We start from the raw sequence: 21,306 nt of genomic DNA on the forward strand, positions 1-21,306 counted from the left end.
ACACATGTATGATCCAGGTGCTTGTATAATAGAAAATTCGATCACATGTGTATATCACAATGCATATGTAAACTTTCTTTATCTGTGTCAACAATAGAATATTGATCACCAACGGAGTATGGGGCTTTATGAAGGAAAAAAATATTTATAATATAGCGTGTTGACACTGTGGTGGGATGATTGGTGTTTCAGTCGCTTTGTACTTGTAGAGTAGTATTGTTTGGTAAACACTACCCAACTCTACAAAGCGACTGCAACAACAAGCATCCCACGTGATGCGATTGAGTAATCATTCCGTTAAGCTTCTCGCGCGGTGCGTCCGAATTGATAGCAGTCGGTGTTCGTCAACTTCTACCAAACTGCCCAGCAACTGTCAATTATGCACGTTTGTAAATTTTAGGTTAGGCTAAGCTAAGCCTAGCATCTGTCAATCAAACTGCCGTGAAGTGACTTCACTTTTAATATAAGGATTTGATACGAGTGTCACGACCCTGTTATTAGCAATACGTCATGTACGTGTAACTGTTTGTATATTTTGTCTTTTGTCACGTATCGAGTTATTCTTGCACAAATTATTGTTGTGTTATTAGTGTAAAAAGAGAATTGAAACATTTTGGTCAGCAAATAGTTCAAGGGTCCGCAAACTGGAATGGTATAATAATCTTCGTAGGTCTATGACAATAGGGATTTTATTTTCACACACATGACATGATTTTAATTATGAATACCCGTTCCTTTAAAACATAACATTTCAACAAATCAAGAATTCATATATACCTAATCGCATTTTTATTATTGTCATTCTTTTTTCATAATTATACTGACCGATGCTGCAGCTCTTTTTGAGGCCTTGATTGACAAATTAACATCACAACATGACAAAATAATTTAATATATAATTTATAAAAAAACACTAGTTTTATCATGCACTTTTTCAATTATTGACTTGAAAAAACACGATCTCTAAAATAATGTTGCAGAAATAAGTAGAATCCGGGATATTTTGGGAAAATACTCACTTGATTTAAAGCCTTAATGTACGATTTTTTAAATTTTTAGATTTTTCTGTTTTTCTTCTAAAATGATAATATGCAATCATTATGAAAGTTCCCAATACATTTGGACGCGAAAAACATTGGGAATTTGCAGAGAAACAACATCATAAACTTCACCTCTATCACTCAAAACATCTCGCACTATTTGGATTAGGACAGCGAGTGCGGCCTCAGAGTTAGTCTCCTACGCGGTTAGTTTGGTTACGCTCCCTCCACATGTGGAGGGAGCGTAACTCGAGCTAGTTTTGTACGAGACTACGGTTTGCGATCGTGGCCGACATAAAGTCATAATCTAAAAATTATGACTTTATGTCGGACCAACAGAAAATCGTCCTGTTTTACTACAAATAGGACGAATTTGACAGTTTGCTCATAGATTTAAGTTAGAACATGTGTAAGTATTACAAATATGCCAAAAAATCGGTTTTGAAAAAAATAAAGGTAAATTCTGAAAAAAGATCGTACATTATGACTTTAACAGTTCGAACAGAGCGTATATACTCTTTAGTGGAGACGGTAACTTTGGTATCTTATTTCATTTCAGGTCTATATTCAGTCTTTTTGGAGAGTGACGTCATACATCAATGCACATCGTCGCGACGGTGCCATATTGCTCCACATCACTAACTGCCCATACACAGGAATGGTAAAACTTTAAGAATCAAGGTGCTAAGATTAACTCACTAGAAGACATAATTTGACTTGATATTTTTGGAAAGGGTTAATAATCTGAAAAATTCCATCCGAACGATTTTGAACTATCAGCGCTTTTTGAACTATCAGAGCTTGACATTTTACAAAAAAAATATTGTCATTTCAACTCAACAATAAATGTCCAACATATTCCATTATATTTTGCTTGCCTAGAGCTCCTCTCAAATATTTGGTCAGATTTGTTATGACTAGAAACACAAGCATGACACGACCTTGGCTAACTGATATTGTTCTGCACTAATGAATGACGTCATTCTCCAAAACGGTTAATAGGGCCTACTTATTTTGGTAGGTGCTTCATATAGAAGTCCCAAATATGCTAATGAGGAATATAGATTCATTCCATTATTGAGTACCAGTGTTACATGTGTGTTTGAGCGTGACATTGTATTCATAATCCTAATTAGCATATTTGGGACTTCTATATGAAGTTCACTTTGGCTTATTACCTGATTACAATGTCAATGAGTGATTATAATTCCCACCAAGAGAGTGGCAACCCTGCTTTACACTGTGAAAACGATGGGTCATTTTTACATAACGTTGGTTCAGCTATGAACAACCTTAAAACTTGGGTAAAAACATTGCATTGAAAAAACGCAAAGATATTACCCAACCATTTTAACAGTTGTTTATAGTTGATTCAACCTTGGGTAAAATTTCCCCCTGACGTTTTAAAATTGTTGGGACTGGTCGATTTTTACGTCGGTGGATTGTAGGAGGAACACAATTTTGCCAGGAAAAAGGGGCGCGATTTTGTGTAAGGTGAAGAGGATGGGAGAGGAACACAAAATTTTACATGATTAAAATATGTTAAGAAACATGTGGAATCAGCGAGGAACACGACAATTTTAAGATACATCAATGGAGAAACTGTGTGGAAACTTGTTACTTCCCCCACTCCACGGCGTAAATATCGACCATTTCCATAAGAAGAATGTGAGTGACCCATTGCGATGTCTCCCTCCCCCTCCTACATTGCGTACGGTGTTCTCCTCATCTGTGCGATCACATCACCTCCTTTCAACGTGTTGCTTAGTTTCCTTTCCAGTGCGTATCCTACACTCCATTCCTGTATTAAGATATAATTGAAGACCGAATTAAAAAGACTAGTTTGCGTATGACGTCCTGTCAATCAGACCAAAAATGCCATACTGCGCAGGTCAGCAACCAATCACGGCGCGCCTTTGTCATGACGTCAGACGCAAATTAGTCTTTTTAATTCGGTCTTTAAAGATAACAGAGGTGATATGGGCTATTCCAGTTGAAATCCATACACACCTAATGAAGATATGATCTTAATTTTCCACAGAGGGAGTGTAAATTTCAAATGGAAATTATTGGGTGACTTTGTGGGTTACGGTCATGTCTTCGATGGTGGTGTAGGATTTCAATTGGATTAGCCCAGGAATATATACTCGTATGTTAAATATAAAGATACCCTGATTTTACGTGACATAATATAACACAAATAGATAACCCTTTATGCCACAAAGGCCAAACCCGCGCACATAAGTATTTGAAACCACCCTAGTGCGTACTAGAGCCTTTACTCACAATATTGACTTGCTAGACATGTAACCACATGCCAAGTCATTACAGCTAAATAAATGGTATTTGTGTCTAACGTGCCAAAGCTATTTCAAGATTGTAATTCCTTTTTAATTATTGCAAATACTTAAGTATTTCATTAAGCATTTGACGAGGAATCATTAAATATAATATAAGCAATATCAAGTCACCACATTATATGGATGACTTCTTTACCTTAGATGTTTCCCAAGCTCCGGTTTGATCATTACTCATTTTTGGTAGCCGATAATTGACCTTTTCAACTGGCAGGTCTGGTGTTCGACTCGATTCCATATTAAAGACCGGTTGTTTCCTTTGCTTAGAGGGCGGGACAGTTGGCGGGCGTCCTGTTTTTGGATTTAGGGTACCTAGGTAGAGTTAGAAATAGAACCATACATTGATAATGACAATACTGTATTCAAGTTGTCGTTCATCCATCAAATGGGTTGGATTGGGCTATTCCATAAAATAGGTGCACACCCCCTATACAGGAGTAAATTTTCAAACAAAAAATGTCCGGATTTCCAAGTCTGCTTTCTGAAAACGACTGGATTTCCAGTTGCCAATGTTACTGGAAAAAGCTTGGAAATCCAATCAAATGAAGGAAAAATCACGGAAATGCTGAAAATGAGCTCTCAAATTGAGGATTTCTGATTTTAAACTATTTTTCTGCCGGATTTTTTTGCCTTTGGGCACTTTAAAAGTCTGGATTTCCAACAGTCACGACTGGACAAAAAGTCTGGATATCCGAACTCCTCTATAGGGGGTGTGCATCTATTTTCTGGAATAGCCCATTGAGCCCAGACGTACGCTTCTGAGCGTTCAGAAATTTTACAGAGGCCATAATCTTGTCTTCTTTCATGCAAAAATCATCCGCTAAAATACTCCCTCGACATGCTAGAATAATGCATGTGTCATACAACTTGGGATATCAAGGACATTATAAAAACATCGAAAATAATGAAAATTAAGTTCCCGAAGCACACTGATTTGATGTAAAACCCGCTGGACTTTCAATTGAGCATAAAAGCACCAATGTTATATTAAAGCCATATTATAACATTTGCTGAGGAAGACGCCCTCACTGAGTTTTTAAAATTCCTTTTTTACACGATTAAATTGTACTTTATTAAACCAATATATCCTGCAAAAATCAAGACTCTAGGTGCAGTGCTGTAGTTTTGTCAAAATCCGGGATTTAGAATAAAACGCCGGAACCGGCGCTTTATTATTACAATGGAATTATTAGTCGAACGCATACACGATGTTCATAACACACAGTACGTACACGGTGTGCGGGACGGTGATATACACAACAAAGGGTCATATTACAACATGACCGAAGGAGTGGTACGTATTGGCGACGTGTGCGCTGGTAGTAAATTCCAATTTTCTTTGCTTTGCCGTAGTTGTTCGGCTCAAAAATAAAAGGGATATATCTGACAGTAAAAGCTAACATTTTATGGCAAAGAAATGCTAATCTATTTTGTTTGAAAATGTTATAATATGGCTTTAAGGGTATAAAGATCTACAATACCCTACCTTCTTCGTATGTCACACGTTGGCCCAATTGCTTTGCTATTCCTCCACTTGCCGAGCTGGCGCCACTTCGCCGACTCTTACCCAAGGCTCTCACTGTCGCTGGTCGCGATATCGATCTCTTTTCCGATTCCAATGCATCTGTAATCTTCGGCTTTGTAAGACCGGAAGTGTCATGATAATGAGGCTTTAATTGATGCATCGCCTTTTGCCATGATTTTTCAGGTTGATGTTGGTGTGAGGTTTGGTGGTAATAATGCAGCTGCGATTGACACTGTTTGGTTTTAACAATAATAAGGTGTGTTTTTTATTCGTGTTTTTTATTCATCTACATGTTTTTGAAGTAAATACCACAGCTTGCAGACAGCCATTATTCCCCGAGAGACGTAATGTCCCCAGGTTCGCCAAATACGGGTAATATCACGTAATAATTAATATGGGAGGTTGGTAATTCTGTCGTCTGGAGAACATCATCCCATAATATCAATGTTCTTTTATCATGTAATACATTCATGGTGTACTATAATTTGGTTCATCTCAAGTTCGGTAGTGACGTACGTGCGTATTTCGCTCGCCGCAGTATCGAATCACACCCGTAGTGTTAAATGCGCTGAATGTACATGCACGCGTACTGGGGCGGTTTGTCGACACGCTTGCGGCGCAATCGCGAAAAGTATTGACGTCACTACCGAACTTGGGGTGAACAAAATTCAGCCAACAATTTAACCCTCTGGACACTACTGACTGGACAATACTAACATCATTTCTGTTTGGTTGATAACTGCTTATTTCAAATAGGCTTTAAAATATTTATTGTCAAACTTGCAATTTTGCTTGATTGGACACAATATTCATTTTGACCAATCGGCAGGTAGTTCTCATGGGCTTAAGTTATCATACCATCAGTATTGATAGGGGGTAGTTAACACCTAGATTTTCCGCGTACTATCATTGGGCTTGTGTTTCCTAATATGGTAAAAAAACGTGTTTTTGGACCATGGACAGGTTTTACCATATTGTAACGAATTTTTATTTTGAGGTGATAATATTCCTAATAGCGCACACAATTTTACAGTGACATTTTATCGCAACATTAAGAGCTGTCCCTAATACCATGTACCACTCTTTTCGCTTTTTTGCCCTTATACTATAGAGACGACGTGTAAGTAGAATGCACGTGATCATCGTAAAATTTAACAAAATTGCAGGGAAAAAAATCGATGCTTTCATTGACTGACTAAATGTTTTACCTGTTTTCTCTCCGCCATTTTAGTCTCATTCACGAGTGTAGCCGAGGCCTCGTGTAGCATGGTCAGAAGGTGCTGTTTGGATAGGTCTAGTACATTACTAGGCGGATCAGGCGGCGAACATTCCCCTTGTAAAAAGATATAACATTAACATATTCAAAATATGACTATTAGCTTGGACATATCATACTGATCTTCTTTTTTATTCAATAGCAACATTGCCCTCGGTTGTTTTCACTGTTCTTGCAAAACTTCGTTACTGCAATAGCTGCTAGGTGTTAATTATATACATGTTTAACACATAGCAGCTATTGGAGTTACGAGGTTTTGCCAGAACAACGACGTTATTTATTATTATGTGAGCAGGCTATCAATATAGTGATGACGCAATCGTAAATAGGCTATCTTAGTTTTTGTTAATTACATTGTACACTGATTCGACCTTCTGGATTCCACCAGGCCTGAACAATAGATGAAATTGACTAGAATCGTTACAGTTCTGGTGGCAACTCCATATGTGGCTCCCCTTCCCTCACACACATATCTACACAGCTACACTCCTCCACCCCAGTTTAAATGCTATTCCCCCAACCCCTGCCGCCACATCGGTGTAGCCATAGACGAAAACATAATACAGACCATCCGCCAACAGGCAAAGTACGTCCCCGTGCTGCTTTGTATGCTGAGAATTCTCGCATATTCATGAGGCCGATCGTTTGAATGCCCGTCACATAAGGAACGCAAACATAACAATCTCTAGAACACGTACAGCTCCTTAACCCCAACGTGCTTCTACACTCAAAAAGAATGACCTTTGAATGTATTACGTACAAAACCTCGTGTTCAACAACTCGAGGTCAAAAGGGGCTTTACTAGGATATCATTATGGCTCATAGTGCGTGTCTAACAAATCAGTCACATGCTGTTTGTGGTATCATGGAGCTGTAAAGTGTATTATCATAGGTGCCTATACTATGATCAGTTCGTAATAGGCGAGAAATATTCATTTTTTGTTACTGCACAAGTCAATAAAGTCCCAACTTACGATCGTGTAAGTTCACAAAACGCGCACCGGTCACGCAATACGCAAAGCGCAGTTCGCGTAGGTGCTGCGCCAAGCTGTGTCAGAGCCGTGACACTCGTATTCAAAGCCTGTATAAAAAGTGAAGTCACTTTACGGCCGTTTAATTGACACATCGGCAGTTTGAGTGACAGTTGCTAGGCATTTTCAGTACACATAGTAACACTTAAAGCTACTTAGCCTACAATTTACGTACGTGCACTACGAACGTTGTGCGTACTGCTTCAACAGTGAAATATCCCGTATTTAATTGACAATCCCGTATTTGATTGACAGTTGCTGGGCATTTTCAGTACACCAAATTTATCCAAGATGGCGGATGTCGAGTGCTATTTTACGTACCCTTTCCAGGAAAAATACAGCTGATTTAGCCAAAGTCATCATCGGTTATAATATTTTCCTAGCATATTGACCTAACACCTCAGCTACTTGTTTTTTCACAATATAATAGTAATGAAAAGAGTGTTCGTTATTCATTCGTCGGCAATTTTAAGTTACAGAATGAAAATAAACATGCATCAACTCTTCCACAGGTCAATCTCTTACACAGCGCATGCCATCACATGTATGGTCGCGCATTGACTTCATTTGCGCAAACGTGTGGCTTATCCTATAGTATATTAGTACTCGAGAATCCTTGGCTGTGTGTACGCCATTCTATATCAATCCATGATGTTTCGAGTACGGCCTATTACGAGCTGATCAGAGTATATGTACGCTTACACAGAAGATGTCAAGATTGTACTTTGACAAAAAGCGGCAGCCACAGAATGGCCGTAACGTTTTCGTGCGCGTACTTTGTTGAACGATTGCTCCTCATTAACAGATGAAGCTAGATGTAGCTTCAATACTCACCAGAATATTTCTCCATCCTAAAGGCGTTCTTATGTGATTTTCCACTGCACGTCGCATGTCGTGGCGCAACTTTGTCACGCGATGTTGCCGTTACAGGATGTGATGTTGCCGCTCGGCTTGTTCTAGCCGATGGTGACAATGACTTTGTAGATCTTACGCCAGGTCCAGTGTTCAACCTTCCTGTGCGAATTCTGAGGCAATAAGTGTGAATAATTAAAAATTGGTATTACTACACAGGCTAAAGTAGAACGATTTGAACCCGTTATTAAAACAAACTAGCGGGACACCCGCGTTTCGCGCGGGTCCCCGCTAGATGAGTAAATGGGAGCGTTCACTAAAACAGGAGGAATTACTCAAAAGGTAGAATAATTGAAAAGGTAAATTTTATTTATCTGAGGCCGACCCTCCCTACGTTTCTACGTTTCTATTTTAGCTTCTTTCTTTCTGTTTAGTTTCTTCTACATTTTGGTCCATTTAAAAAAAAAATGCTGCTATAAAGATTTTCCGTTTTCATGTTTTTTTACCAATTCAATCCCGTCCCCGTTATTTTCTGTCCTTTCTTACATTTCCCTTTTAGCTTCTTTTTTTATTTGCTGCTTAGCTTGTCATTTCCCGTTTTCATGTTATCTTACTATAAATAGGGGAATGTTGTATGTGTGTCCACGCAAAAGCTCCGTCAGTTTCGATCCAAATGTCGCCAAATTCATACGGGAGATCGAGGAATATACGACAATGTGTTTAAAATTTATTTGGTTGAAAACGGTCAAGAATTGGCCTCAAAATCAGTAAAAAGTGGGGTTTTCGGGCAAATTTATAACGGTTGTTTCTTTACGGCCTATGCCAACCAACGCGTCTACATGTCTAGCATAAACCGCGCCATTAGCGCGTCGGCGTACACGACGCGCGCCACTTGACTTGCACGCACGGGTGCGGCGTGCGCATAGCCAACTTGCGCTCGGGGTTATGGTGTACGGGATATGGGATAACGGGATTAGGCCTACGAAGACATAAATATCGTAAGGGTACGGGAGGGGGAAAAGAAAAGAAAGAAGGACATAAAAAGGTAGGCCTACTTTGGATGGATTACGGGTACGGGGTTGTGGTTTAATGGGATGGGGTTACGAGATTACCAAGATGATAAAAATCATAAGGATTCGGAAGGAATGAGGAATTTTCAATGAGTCTACCTGTACAGTAATTCCTCCTGTTTGAGTGAACGCTTCCGTTTACTCATCTAGCTGGGACCCGCGCGAAGCGCGGGTGTCCCGCTAGTCTTACTATAAATAGGGGAATGTTGTGACTATGTATGTGAGATAATCAAAGGCTCCGTCAGTTTGGATCCAAATATTGCCAAATTCATACGGGAGATCGGGGAATATACGGGAACGTGTTTAAACTTTATTTGGTTGAAAACGGTCAAGAATTGGCTGCAAAAACAGTGAAAATATGGGTAAAAACGGGGTTTTTGTTATGAAAATCAGTTGTCAGCCTACGCGTCACTGCAGCTGGCCGGCAGCGCGTCGGCGCCGCGTGCGTAATACGCACTACGCCAATGCGCGAGTAAACGGCGCAGAGCCACGCGACTCGCGAGCCAGAGACCAGTGGACATGATAATATGGAAAGAAGGAAAAATAAAGGACAAAAAGGTACATGGACGGGTCACGGGATTATGCGGGTGAACACATCCGCAGACACGCTATGAGAGGACGTAATAAATACGGGAAAAAGATGTTTGTTGTATAAACAACATGAAGCGGTACTATAAAGGAAAATAAGGACAAAAAAGGTACGAGTAATCCCGGGTTAAAGTAACTAAATGAAACGGAAAGAAGGAAAGAAACTAATCAGGAAATGTAAGAAAAAAAGAAGCTAAAATAATGAGAACAGAATTAAATAAAAAAAACATGGGAAAAAGATATTTGTTGTATAAACAACATGAAGCGGTACTATAAAGGAAAATAAGGACAAAAAAGGTACGAGTAATCCCGGGTTAAAGTAACTAAATGAAACGGAAAGAAGGAAAGAAACTAATCAGGAAATGTAAGAAAAAAAGAAGCTAAAATAATGAGATCAGAATTAAATAAAAAACATGGAAACGGGAAATCACAAGCAGCAAATAAAAAACAGATAAAAGGAAAATGTAAGAAAGAACAGATTTAGAAAATAATCGGAACAGGGTTAAATAAATAAATAACATGGAAACGGAAAATCACAAGCTAAGCAGAAGAAACTAAAAAAGAAAATGTAAGAAGAGACAGATTGAGATAAATAAAATGTACCTTTTCAATGATTTTACCTGTTCAGTAAATCTTCCTGTTATATAGTGAACGCTCCCATTTACTCATCTAGCGGGGACCCGCGCGAAGCGCGGGTATCCCGCTAGTCTTACTATAAATAGGGGAATGTTGTGACTATGTATGTGAGATAATCAAAGGCTCCGTCAGTTTCGATCCAAATGTCGCCAAATTCATACGGGAGATCGGGGAATATACGGGAACGTGTTTAAACTTTATTTGGTTGAAAACAGTCAAGAATTGGCTGCAAAAACAGTGAAAATATGGGTAAAAACGGGTTTTTGTTATGAAAATCAGTTGCCAGCCTACGCGTCACTGCAGCTGGCCGGCAGCGCGTCGGCGCCGCGTGCGTAATTCGCACTACGCCAATGCGCGCGTAAACGGCGCAGAGCCACGCGACTTGCGAGCCAGAGACCAGTGAACATGATAATATGGAAAGAAGGAAAAATAAAGGACAAAAAGGTACATGGACGGATCACGGGATTATGCGGGTGAACACATCCGCAGACACGCTATGAGAGGACGTACCGTAATAAATACGGGAAAAAGATGTTTGTTGTATAAACAACATGAAGCAGTACTATAAAGGAAAATAAAGACAAAAAAGGTACGAGTAATCCCGGGTTAAAGTAACTAAATGAAACGGAAAGAAACAAAGAAGGAAAGAAACTAATCAGGAAATGTAAGGAAAAAAGAAGCTAAAATAATGAGATCAGAATTAAATAAAAAACATGGAAACGGGAAATCGCAAGCAGCAAATAAAAAACAGATAAAAGGAAAATGTAAGAAAGAACAGATTTAGAAAATAATCGGAACGGGTTTAAATAAATAAATAACATGGAAACGGAAAATCACAAACTAAGCAGAAGAAAATAAAAAAGAAAATGTAAGAAGAGACAGATTGAGATAAATAAAATGTACCTTTTCAATGATTTTACCTGTTCAGTAAATATTCCTGTTATATAGTGAACGCTCCCATTTACTCATCTAGCGGGGACCCGCGCGAAGCGCGGGTATCCCGCTAGTTTATTTAATTCTGTACTCAGTTAAATAGCTTTTTTATTTTAAATTTCCTAATCTTATTTTAGCTTTTTCCCGTACATGATCAGTTTCTTTCTTTCCTTCTTTAACCCATTTTATTCCCGTTTTCATTTTCTTACTGTGACTAACTATAACCCACACATCGTACCTTTTTGTCCTTATTTTATTTTATTTTATATTTATAGTAGGCCTTCCACTTCATGTTGTTTGTACTTTTTAACGCACATCTTTTTCCCATATTTATTACGCCCTCCCCTCATAGCGTGTCTACGGTCGTTCACCCGTAATATCATTCATTACCTGACCCTGCGTGGTTTACGCGCGCGCCGGCGTAGTGCTGCGTTACCCGCGCAGTATCGCTGCGCTACGCGAGCGGCTTGGCATTAGATAAGCCCGTGCGACGCGCATGGCTAGCTTAGTAACTGATTACTTTTTTTATTTACCTGGGATAGCAACGGTCCACATTTTTACTGATTTTGAGGCATATAGCTAGGAGTTCTGAAATTTGCAATACCCAAAATTCTGTTTCGCTATTGAAACCCAGTCGAAACTAGAAGTTTCCACGTGTACAATATTGCCCAAAAGACATAGTGCATAACACTTTGTGATCAAGCCATTTGTTATATAACACAAACAATTAATAACTCTTTATTTTTTTTCCATGGCATAAGTTACAAAGTAATAAAAATCACTTGCAAATTAGAACTGTAATCGTTACTAGAAACGATGAAATAAAAAATAATTTAAACGCGTCAAATTCTGTTTCGCTATTGAAACACAGTCGAAACTAAAAGTTTCAATACAACATTGCCAAAAGGCTCTAATCCATATTCTTAAACACTTGAGAACGTTCCTGCAATCTCATTGGTTCTTACCCGTGTGATATGACACGATATCACACGGGTCAGCGAGTGTGCATCAACGCGATACGCGTGCGCGCTATTTGAACCAATCGGAGGCGCACAGCAACAACGGGACTGATCGATTTTAAGCCCTAGGTAGTTCCTTTTAAAATGCATAGGATTTAATTTGATTAAAATGTGTAATACTTATGATATTTCTATTTGAATTGAAGAGTTTAAGAATGAGAATAAAGGTATTGTTTTTAGCCGCTGTCGTGTATCTATCGTCTCATATAACACGGGCGAAATCATTATTTTTGGCGTAAAACAACTCGGCTTCGCCTCGTTGTTTTACTTAAAATAATGATGTCGCCCGTGTTATATGAGACGATAGATACACTCCAGGGGCTAAAACCAATACCTTTATTCTCATTCTTAAACACTTGAGAACGTTCCTGCAATCTCATTGGTTCTTACCCGTGTGATATGACACGATATCACACGGGTCAGCGCGTGTGCATCAACACGATACGCGTGCTCGCTATTTGAACCAATCGGGAGTCGCATAGCAACATCGGGACTGATCGATTTTAAGCCCTAGGTAGGTCCTTATAAAATGTAGGATTTGATTTGATTAAAATTTGTAATATACTTATGATATTTCTATTTGAATTGAAGTGTTGAAGAATGAGAATAAAGGTATTGTTTTTAGCCGCTGTCGTGCATCTATCGTCTCAAATAACAAAACTAATATAAAGTATCTAAAGGTGTCATTTGGCAGTTTGTTAGCGCTAAAATAAAATATCCAAGCTTACCTCATCTCATCTTTCTGCGGGTAAGTTTCACGTCGACTATTCTTTTGCATAAGCTCTCTGGCTTTCGCATTATTCTTGGTTTTCATTTCCTCAACTTTCTTTCGTGCACTCGCCTCTGGCACCCAATCTTTCTTCCAACACATGCGCAGCGGCATCCGATTCTTCGTAATATCTTCCTCAGCAGTTGATTCTGCGTCGTCAACTTGAAGTCGCCTGGTACTTAGTAAATCTTGAGTTGTCTGGAAAGAGGCTACTGGTGTACAATACAGAGGTTTTTCATTGTCTGGTACCCTGTTTGATGACGGTGGTGAGGGATCACAGCAATGATGTCGAGGAGTGCGGCGGGACGGCGATGATCGGTTACTACCAGACCCTCGTCGAGATACCTGGTAGAAGCGTGGTCGCCACCTTGCCTTTTGTGGGTGGCAGATGGACCACGTTCCGATTCACTATCACTTTGGTATCCCTCATCGTTACGCGGTAGTTTAATGTCAATAGCTGTGGGTGGTTGTGTCTCGTCCTCTTTACGCATTCCTGATCCTGCATAAGGTGTGCATCGTTTATACGCAACCGCATGCGATGTTTGCGGCATTTCCAGCGTAACCACATCGCGATCACTATCACAGTATGATTCCTTCGACGAATCTACCTGCGATTTGCGATTAACTTTTGACTTGATAGCGGCATCTGGCTCCAAAACTTTCCCTTTTGGGAAAACAAATGGAGTCTCGCTAACGCGATATCCATGCTTGGTATTGAAATACTGCACCATGTCGATCACTTTGACCTCCTTCTGCGACTCTGGTAAGTTCGGATTGATCACGACAAATGCGCAATCATCGCACATCTGCAGTTGCAACTGTCTCGCCGCACTAGATTTTGAGATCGCGGCACATTGCGTCTTACCACGGACACTATCATTTTGAGCTGCTCTAGAGGTGCTTTCATTGCATTCGTCATTCGTGTCGATTTGATCTAATATTTTAATGCGACCATCCACTTCGGTGGCGAATCGTAGAGTCTTTTGCTGCCTACGCTTATCAAATTGTAGATGCTCGTAATCTGAATTATTCTCTCGCTCACAAGGTAACGCGTTCTCTTCGGGCCCTGGTTTTGGTGATGCATCTCGTTCGCAAGGTAACGTAATCTCTTCCGGCTCTGGTGCTGGTGCTGTCACACCCTTTGGTTCGTTTCTTTGTGCTTTTAATTTCTGATGCGGCGACGGAACCGGAGAGCCGAAATTGTTACTTCTAGCCAGCATGATGTTATGAGTGGTTGCATTGCCCATAGGTTTACCCTGTTTTAAAAGTGTATCGAAAAAGTGAATTTTATTATATAAGGGTATTTCTCTGAAAAGGTGTACTATTTGAAGATAGGCAAATATGAATTTGAAAATGATTATAAAAATGTTTCCTTTACATATCTGTAAGGATGTAAGTCTCTAGTGCATGAAAACAATATTTGGCGCAATCTTTAGGGCGCCCTCTATATTATAGAGGGCGTAATCTGCAGGTTGTGCCAGGTGAGCATCATCTCCGTCACATTTAGGCCAAAAAAGAAATAAGGACAAAAAATTGTTAAAACTCTTAATTATGAGTTTTATGGATAACTTGTAAGTTGCTTGATTCATGTTTGCTTTTTTCATTTAAAAAAATATGATTTTGTACTTTCGTCATTTAGTTGGGACAATGAGAGGCAGCCTGTACGGAAAATGTCATGTCTGTTAGTATTTTTTTATACAAACTTAAGTATATTCATAATTTTGCTTGAAATAACTAAATAAATTTCTATTGACATAGTAAACACATACAATATCAATTACATTTCCAAATAGTAAATTCCATGTTGTCTGGGTCAAAGGTCAAATAAAGGTCAACAACAATTGTGATGGAGATGACAATGCTGTGATGGAGATGATAGTGATGTGACGGAGATGATATTTCTACACAAATTCCTATAGAGAATCATCTCCGTCACAGACATTTGATTTCAGTAATGTTTTCACACTACTTGAAAATTAAATTCATACAGATGAGAAGGTCTAGAATTGGTAAGCATTTTCTGATAAACTAAACTGGACTTCGCTGTATCTCAAGATCCGGTGATGTGATGGAGATGATGGTGATGTGACGGAGATGATATTTCTACACGAATTCCTATAGAGAATCATCTCCGCCACGGCAAATTGTGACGCCAACTGATGTAGCGGAGATGATGGTTCAGACATTGCTTACGTTTAATAGCAGGGTTAATCTTACCCACGTGTTACATATCACCACAACAGCTTGTGGGACATATTCAACCATCATTATTTTCCGGAAAATTTCAACAATAAGACTTATATCAAATTGATCAGAAACGTTTGGAGATGATGTTGAATAAAGGTACGCGCGTGTATACTTGAAGATACCCTCAAAATTGGCAGGAAAAGAGTGCCAATGTGCACCTATTCCGGGTTGATGTTTTCGTCGTCTGTAAAGGCAGCGTACAGGGTCAAATTATTGACCTCTGATATTTGGTCTTCACCTCCAGTCGTTTTGATGCCAATGTGACGGCAATGATGCAAAACCAAGGGACAGCAATTTTTGACACAAATTTTGAATTATTCCATAATATTGACTTTAGAAGTGGTTTGAAGCATTTAAACCTTCTTAGACATGATATTTACCCCAGTCAGTGGTAATTTTCACTTCCCACACTTGCTCACAAAAATACTACAAAATCACTAAAATTCGGTGCGTGACATCGGGACATGGGGTTTTCAGGGGGGTCGTCAGATATTGAAGAATTTTTTGACTCCAAGAAATTAATTTTTCCCCACTTGGATGTTCTTAACTATTTTTATACATACAAAAGTCCATGACTAAGCAAAAAAAGAAAAAAAAAAATCCGCTTTTAAAACTTTTATGAGCGCCGGAAGTCGCGGGACTTAAAAGTTACTCTTTTCAGAGAATCACCCATAAGTGTGACAAAAAGTGAACTGTATAAACTAAATGATAGAGATGGATTTTTTTTTCAGAAAGCTTTCAATTTCATTATCTGAATCCGGTAACGGTTCTCTCCGTTTAAGACACTTTTTAGGCACATTGTCTAAGTCGGTCCTATAGCACTATCGGTGCCCCGATAGGTACCGAGTTTTCTTCGTTTAGTCTTCTTAACATTCCTCCGCGTTCGTCTCACAAATATCTGGAAATCATTATAATGACAAATGGTAGGTCACATTTTGATACGTAGGTACATTTTTCAATTTTGTGATTTATAGTTGACCGTGATTTTGTTAGCCACCCAATCTAATTTAACTTTCATTGCTATTATTATGATTATTCTTTGTATTAGGAACGTATGAAATGATTTTATTAACTTCTTCTTAAATGGTTTTGAAAGATGATTTGTCAGAATTCTATACTAGGTTCGTTCAAACGAAGTCTAGCAAAATCATCAAAAAGAGGATAACTCTCAAATTTCCATTTCCATTCTTCTTCTTATTACATACTTCACGTGATGGATATTTACTGTAAATGAAATAGAGGGGGACTCAATCCGCATACAGTATAGCATTTTTCCAACGTTCCAGAGAAAAACATCTTTAATGTATCTTTAATGTAATTAAACATCCTCTGCCAAAACAACAAGCCAATTATAATAGTTTCAACGTATTTACCTTTGAGCCACACTGTGTAAAGCATGTCTTCGGTCGCCGCCTGTTATAGGAAAGCAGAACGGGCACATTATTAGGTCATAAATACAAAAGTAAAAAGTAGGAAACCACCGGGAAACATATAAAACTCGGTCGCTTCTCGTGATAGGCCTATTTCTAATTACCCAAACCCGTTACCCATATACCTGCCCTGACTACTATGAAATGCGTCTCTCAATGATCAAGACCCAACTTGACACAACTTAATCAACTCTGTTTGTTTTATAGGTGCGATGCTTACTTCCGTAGTTCGGTAGGCCTAAGTAATGAAATCAATCGCGAGGAACGTGAATGCAAAAACGGTTATAGGCCTTACCACAACGGATAATTTTTATGATAACCATTCCGGAGGATTCCGGAAATAGTCATGTTCTGCTGAAGTAGGCCTATATGCACGTGTTTGGTGTGTGCACGTTTTCGGTATTGAAATATGTGTTGAAAATAAGGCCTATAATTTTTGGTCCGATGAGATGCACCTGTTAGTTACACTTTTCCGATGCGCGCACTGTACTCCGCGCACACTCCCGTTGATACTCCGCGATAGCGCACCGCGAGCACGCGATAGTGCACCGCGTGAACGCGAAACGCGAGGACGCGAACGCGATAGCGCGCGGACAGAGGACGGACGGACGGACACGCCGTAATTAGTATTAAGATTGGGCAAGCTTTCGGCCATAGGCATTTTTCATAGCCATGATTATAATACTTGTGACAACTTATATAGCACAAAAAACAGGAATACTTGTAGTGCTATAATCAATTGCGGTAAACCTTTGACGAGCGCATATTTCAAGCATGCATCGCGTATTTACTGCGTTGGACGCACTTGTCTCTGATTGGCTGCTGAGGCGATCTGCTGTTGCCGAGTGGAAATTTATGAATGAACTGTGCCCCGTACACGTTGTTAGCTCCGAATTTGCAACATCACGGTAGTCGCGCTCGACAAAGGTTTACTGCAAAATAGTATTAATTATAATTATCGTTTCACAGACAAAATAATGTAACAGAACATTATTTCAAAAATTGATATACATATGATATCACGGGGCCTAGAACGGATCCATGCGGTACACTAAAGTGACAGTACGCATTCTGACGACCAATATCCGTTGTAATAGCTTGTAATAGTCATTGATAATATGACTGAATGGGACATTTAGGCAAACTTCATACTTCTCCGCCTAAAGTTTGGCATAATACAGACCGCAAAGGTTTAATTAAGGCACCAGTTATTCTCACCCCTGTATATCCTAAACAAAGACAGATGTCTTATTAGAACCAGCAGTCAATAGCTGCATTTTTTACCTCGTTCGTTAAAATCGGTAAGGAAAAAGACACAATGATCCTAAATTCAAAAGTTTGCGGTTTGCTCCTTTGCATTCTCTATTGATTTGTACTATTCTCGATTGTAGTATTCTCGATTAAGCGCCCTGCTTTCCAATGATTAGAACATTAAAATACAACTTTTGATTTCGTTCTTTTCTTTCGATTTATATCACCGCTTCTTTTTATCTAAACCGATTTCAACAAATGAGGTCTTAAATCAGCGCTAAAGGCTACAGGTATTGGCTGCTGGTTTTAATTTTGACATAATTATTTGTGTTTTTTAGGATATACAGGGGTGAACATAACTGGTACCTTACTTCTTTCCCTGTTTGTATTATGAAGACGTACCTCTTTGATGATGTTACGTCAGCATCCTTAATGGCTCGTAATTCGAAGTCTGCAGACTTCAACATTCGTCTACATAAGAAAAGGGCAGAAATATATTCATTCATAAAATTATTATTTACATGATTCATATCCGGGTTTTTTTTTCATAATTCACATAGCACTGATGATACAATTTGTAAGCAAACATAATGACAGCGATTTTCAGAAAGTCATGATCCCCAGACTTTTGATAAGCCTTCATACGCACCTGTCAACGCCAGCGTCCGCCTGACTTGGCCTAACCATTGCAATAATGGTGGGCGTTCGAAGACTCACTCGTACTTCAACTGCATCGGTTGCTGCTGAAAATATCAATGAGATTTCCATATTTAGGATTAGGGTTAGGATTAGGTTTAGGCTTATAGGGTTAGGGTTAGTTTAAACGAAATATTACATGAAGGATCGACCTATTTAGGCGTAGGCTTATATATTCCCAAACTCAAGTGTAGTGCAATTTATTTATGTTTAACTTTTTTTCTGTGCGACTTGTGTAAAAGCTACATTTAGACTCACAACTTTATCTACTGTTTTGTTGTTGTGATGTAAGGGATCTCTTCAAATTACTTATCTGAGTTTCCCCTGTGCACTTTTTATACCATGTTTTCATGACACGTGCTAAAAAGTTAATAAATAAATCACTAACTAACTTTTCTGCAGGTTCATTGCAGAATGTAGGCATTTCAGCAAGATACGTTTATACCGAAATGCTGGTAATCCAAGTGCGGAAATGAAGTAATGATGGCGAACATTCAAATACAGGCAGTTTAAATGGAGTAATAATGTTGAACCGGCAATTAAATACCGATAATTGTAAAACCGAAACAAAGTAACAATGCAAGTATCGACAATATCGAAGTATCGACAACAATTTCAAATGCCGAAATTTAGCAACTATGTGGACATGCCCAGATTTCTGCACTCTGGCAAATCTGACACCTCGCATAGTAATCTATGATTCGTTGCTATGAACAAAAACACACCGAATTGTACATTACCATAATAAGGGACCGTTCACAAACACTTGTTAGGGGACCAAAAAGAAAAAAGGGGCCCTTAAAAGTTTTGACCCTCCTAAGGGGTGGCCCTGAAAAAAATGACCGCAAATTTTCCTGGGAAAATTGAGTTTATATGTTTTTCTATGGGGTTGACCCATAATTTTCATGTCAAAAAGGGGGGCCCTGAAATTTTTGAGGCCCCCCTAACAAGTGTTTTTGAACGGTCCCTAACATGTGCAGAAATATGAAAATGTTGGGACTTATAAAATTGGTCATTTTATCATTTCGGCATTCCATGTTATTTTAGGCACATAATTCACAAAACAGGCCAAAAGTGCCATGATGACAACAACAACAAAAATTCCTAACATACTTGTCTCTTGCTCTTCCGATTTCCGAACATCAACACCTCCGCCATCTTGCTTTGCACCGCCCTCCGCTGCATGAGGGCGCCTGACTCCCTGCATCGTAGTATGATCGGTAACCAATCGTTTCGAGTTCAGGTGGTCCTCCATAAGTAAGTTGTATATTGCACTGACTTCATCAAGACGATACTCGTGAACATTGCTACATATTTTATTCTCGCTGACGTTCAGAAGGGTTGACATTTTGTTGATTATCTGTGAAAAATAATCAAGAAATCATCAGGCGGTATAGGACATGCGGCACGTGACATACGAGGCTGACAAAACTACAAGGCTGAGTTAGCAGTCACAAATGCAGTGGGTACTTTGTCGCACCCAACAGTTTTAGAATAACGTGATTTTGCTTTGACACCACTTAAAACATTTAGAATTTGTTTGTGAAAGCAGAAAAAAGAAACCTGACAAAGTCAGTTTGCAAAATTAATGACACAATTAAGAATATGTCAAAATAGGACTTCAACAATACTTGTTTATTTCGTTTACCTGGAGCGCTTTCAAGTTCAGACCCAGATGAAGCATGTCAAGAAACAAGGACTCTCATTGAATCGAGTTACAACATGATCAAACCCAGCAAGACCAGGGAATTTTCTAACATCTGAGACGTCACCTATAGTGTGATATCATCTGATCAGATTGGTCTCTTAGTCGTGTCCAAGAAACACCAGAGCTAGCAACATCGGCTGATGACGAGGAAGTTCCTCGAAAGCGCCTTCGGTAAGTTACCACTATACCTATGAATCTGCAATCAAATAACATGAATAATTACCAACTGCCTAGTTCCTCTATCCTTCCTGGGTTGCTGGTAGGGGAAAAATGGCAGGAAACCACTGTCGGTAATCCACGGCTGGACTTCGATATCGAGAAGCGGTGCTCGTAGTTCTGGGTTTGGTTCGATACAGTTATGTAACAAATCCCGACATTCTGAAATAAATTGATAAATTGTTCATCTGGATTTGTATTATTTGTTTTTTGCTTGTGTCTTTCACTTCTTTTAATAATAACAATGTCTTAAGTGGGGTAGGGGCAAGGTCCCAAGGGAGAAAAAGTTGATAAAAATGGGCAAAAGGCCTCAAAATCTGGCAAGATAAATATTTGTTGGGGTGAGCATGTGTTTGTTTGTTTGTTTTATTCAATATTTAGCCGTCTGTTTGCTAATTTGTTTAGCTTTACGTTCCTTCATTTGTTAATTCATTCGTCAAAAACCATGTGTTTGTTTTATACATGCGGCTAATTTGTTGAGCTGTTCGTTAAGGTCGATTTGGTTTGTTTGTTAGGGTGGGTATAGTGGTCGGTGTTTTTGTTGTTGTTGTTGTTGTTGTTTTATTTTATTTATTTTTTTGGTTTGTTGTTGTTGTTGTTTTATTTTATTTATTTTTTTGGTTTGTTTTTTTATTTTTTATATTTTTTTTTCATGTGTTTGT

At 39.0% G+C, this 21,306-nt stretch overlaps 2 protein-coding genes across 2 annotated transcripts; both read right to left on the reverse strand.

Annotated features, from left to right (window-relative positions):
• Nucleotides 1–1,534: 1,534 nt before the first annotated feature.
• On the reverse strand, nt 1,535–13,327 carry LOC140139821 (uncharacterized). Its single transcript, XM_072161557.1, has 6 exons — nt 13,056–13,327; nt 8,064–8,254; nt 6,131–6,255; nt 4,884–5,154; nt 3,537–3,709; nt 1,535–2,841 (listed from the first exon to the last, which is right to left on the reverse strand). Exons 1-6 carry the CDS (start codon nt 13,208–13,210, stop codon nt 2,743–2,745), a joined length of 1,014 nt encoding a protein of 337 aa, XP_072017658.1. The 5' UTR covers nt 13,211–13,327; the 3' UTR covers nt 1,535–2,742.
• On the reverse strand, nt 13,306–20,075 carry LOC140139820 (uncharacterized). Its single transcript, XM_072161556.1, has 5 exons — nt 19,834–20,075; nt 18,674–18,767; nt 18,427–18,495; nt 16,717–16,756; nt 13,306–14,352 (listed from the first exon to the last, which is right to left on the reverse strand). Exons 1-5 carry the CDS (start codon nt 20,066–20,068, stop codon nt 13,306–13,308), a joined length of 1,485 nt encoding a protein of 494 aa, XP_072017657.1. The 5' UTR covers nt 20,069–20,075.
• Nucleotides 20,076–21,306: the final 1,231 nt, after the last annotated feature.

The sequence above is a fragment of the Amphiura filiformis genome, chromosome 18 (genome assembly GCF_039555335.1).
Source record: "Amphiura filiformis chromosome 18, Afil_fr2py, whole genome shotgun sequence".
NCBI classification, from domain to species: domain Eukaryota; kingdom Metazoa; phylum Echinodermata; class Ophiuroidea; order Amphilepidida; family Amphiuridae; genus Amphiura; species Amphiura filiformis.